General features: G+C 30.8%; 1 protein-coding gene across 1 annotated transcript in view; it reads right to left on the minus strand.

Moving 5' to 3' along the window:
* LOTGIDRAFT_175913 (hypothetical protein) overlaps nt 1–1,962 on the minus strand; it is a gene marked incomplete at both ends in the record, with an annotated part of 21,312 nt that extends 19,350 nt beyond the window's left edge. The window contains 2 exons of the mRNA XM_009062988.1: nt 406–492; nt 1,939–1,962. Coding sequence (XP_009061236.1) covers nt 406–492; nt 1,939–1,962 — 111 coding nt within the window. The remainder of the gene's footprint in view (nt 1–405; nt 493–1,938) is intronic.
* Between the last annotated feature and the right edge of the window lie 610 nt (nt 1,963–2,572).

A 2,572-nucleotide genomic window follows, 5' to 3' on the forward strand; every position in this document is an offset into this window, starting at 1 on the left:
AATGAAAAGTGGTATCAGGTGTCTAGAAGAATAAGCATACCCTGCCTGTTGCCACACCCATCAATTATAAATAAGTAAGTATTTTATAATGAAAAGTGGTATCAGGTGTCTAGAAGAATAAGCATACCCTGTCTGACACCAGTCCTTGGATAAATTGTTTGGTGTGGACAGGTCATTACTGTGACGGTAATTATCAATGTATAGTTAATTTAACAGAGTTTTAATTATTCTCAACTCTTGTCATGCATCATTATAAATATTAATTAAAAGTTTTAATAATGATGGTGTTAATTAACCACTTCAACTAATCTGGATTGATTCCAAATTCTACTGTTATATAACAAAGCAAGTTTGAGGTCAGTTTCTCTCAGATTGAATTAGTTCGAAAAAAGGAAAATATAATACCTGTACCACTCCACCATATTGTAAAACTGTTCCCATCAATTTTTTATTCTCACTTTCATTCTGTTTCTTCTCTAGTTCTGCTGCATGCTGGAAATATACAGAACATTTCTATTATCTCAATGATATGGAGTTTTATACTCATTTCTGTCTATCTTTCTTGCGTGTACTGACAAATTTAACTACTACCTCACGACACCATCGTGTCCAAACCACACCCCATAAAGATTGTTGGTCCATAAAGCTCTGTCTATATATTTCATAACTTATTGTGTCCTCATGTCCTGGTAACACAAGTGAGAAAAATTACGTTTTCATAGCTAAATATTGTCCAATCAAAATTGACCCTACTGTATTGGTAGCAAATTTCAGCCAATCAATACAAATCACTCGTTATGACACTTTCCTTGCAAACCGAAACAAAACGAAAGCAGAGTGCCATTACATATTTTGATGAATATATACTGTACAGAATTGAGTAAGATTTTCATTACAGTATTGAATCCGAGAGAAACCTCTTATCTCTTCAAACGGTCAGCTACAAAGCGATTTTGTGTTTTGTTTACAAGACCTCATTTCTGTTCTAATGATCTGATTAGATTTAAATCCCACCAATCCCATTTCCATGCCCGAACGAAATTTAGTGGGCTTAGTTTAATACGGGTTAAAACCCGTTATTGTGATACAATGCTCACGAAGGTAAGTTAAAAACTTCAAAGCTAAAACATCATTTAACAATCCAATATTTTACAAACAGGGTTCACGCACGGTTAATTAGAAATATTGAAAATATAAATCATGCTTTGGCTATGAACGTTTTGATTTACTAACTTACAAAGCTAATTTCTTACTCTAATAAAGTGATTATTATTATTATTATTATATTTTCACAAACTCGAGTAGATAACTTTGGATTTGGAGGAGTTCAATTTCTTCAACCACTTTCAACCATTCATAAAAAATACACAATTATCAAATTTGTCTGAAATTTATCATAGTTCACAAGTGTACCAATTCATCTTATAAAAACCAATATTGATATATTTTAGCTGCGCAATAAATCATTTATTTTTAGTGGATTTTCCACGGAGATACATATTATTTATTGATATACTACATTCTATTATTTGGACTGAGTATGAATTTGTTATTTAGATGGTGTAAGATTATAAACTATTATTTGTATGTTCTGATAGATCAGATTCTGTTTTTATCAATCAACAATCATTAATTTTAAATTTAGTTTAATTATCTATTTAAATTACTGTTTTTGTAATATTCTGGATGTTATCTTACATCTTTGAGAATAAGATTTGATTATTTCATAATATATCTCTTATCTAGAGTTAAAGGGATTATAAACAGGTTTTCTCGCCTTTTTAAGTGGACACCGTTGACTTCTATTTGGGACATTTAAATTCTTCGTCAGAAGCCTGCGGTTCCTGCAATTCCAGAAGGGATTAACCGGAAATGGCGTTGCCCCGCAAGCAGATTCGTAACCATTATATCAGTATACTTGATTAAACAAATGATCACCTCACTGTAATCAAAACCAACCATTTTATCATTAAAAAAGGCTATTAATTTTGGGACAAAAAGGCTAGGAAACTTGTTACAATCCCTTTCAGTTGTTTAAGAATAAGGCACCTGGTTTATAAAACTGCATTATAAAATATGTTAACTATTCTATATAAGTGAAGTTTTCCAGAATGGTTTATAAAGATGCACTTTAAAACATGTACACAATGTACTGATATGATTTATAGTAGAATAACAGGAGAATACAGGTAATATAAACACACTTCTGATATCTGGATTCTATATACTATTAGAATTATAGATTATCTACTTTATATTGATAATAATAAACCTGTAATATTAAAGTTAATTTAAAGCAGAAAGTTCTTGGTCTAAGTTGTGTTACAAACAGTCAGGGTGGATTTGGTTCAAGTTTTCTTTGTCTTGTTTGAAGTCTAATTTCTTATTTTCTTACATAAAGTCAGAGTTATTACTTGCTTCATTTTGAGGTTTTTTCACACAGTGATTAGAATTATAACTGTTGTGGATGGCATCTTTACTTAGTTAATCAATGAGACACTGTCTTCCTACATCCATGTAAATGAAAATAGACTGCCTATTGTCCTCTTAAAAAGCAAGTTTAAAAGTGTTA

The sequence above is a fragment of the Lottia gigantea genome, assembly GCF_000327385.1.
Source record: "Lottia gigantea unplaced genomic scaffold LOTGIsca_543, whole genome shotgun sequence".
NCBI classification, from domain to species: Eukaryota; Metazoa; Mollusca; class Gastropoda; family Lottiidae; genus Lottia; species Lottia gigantea.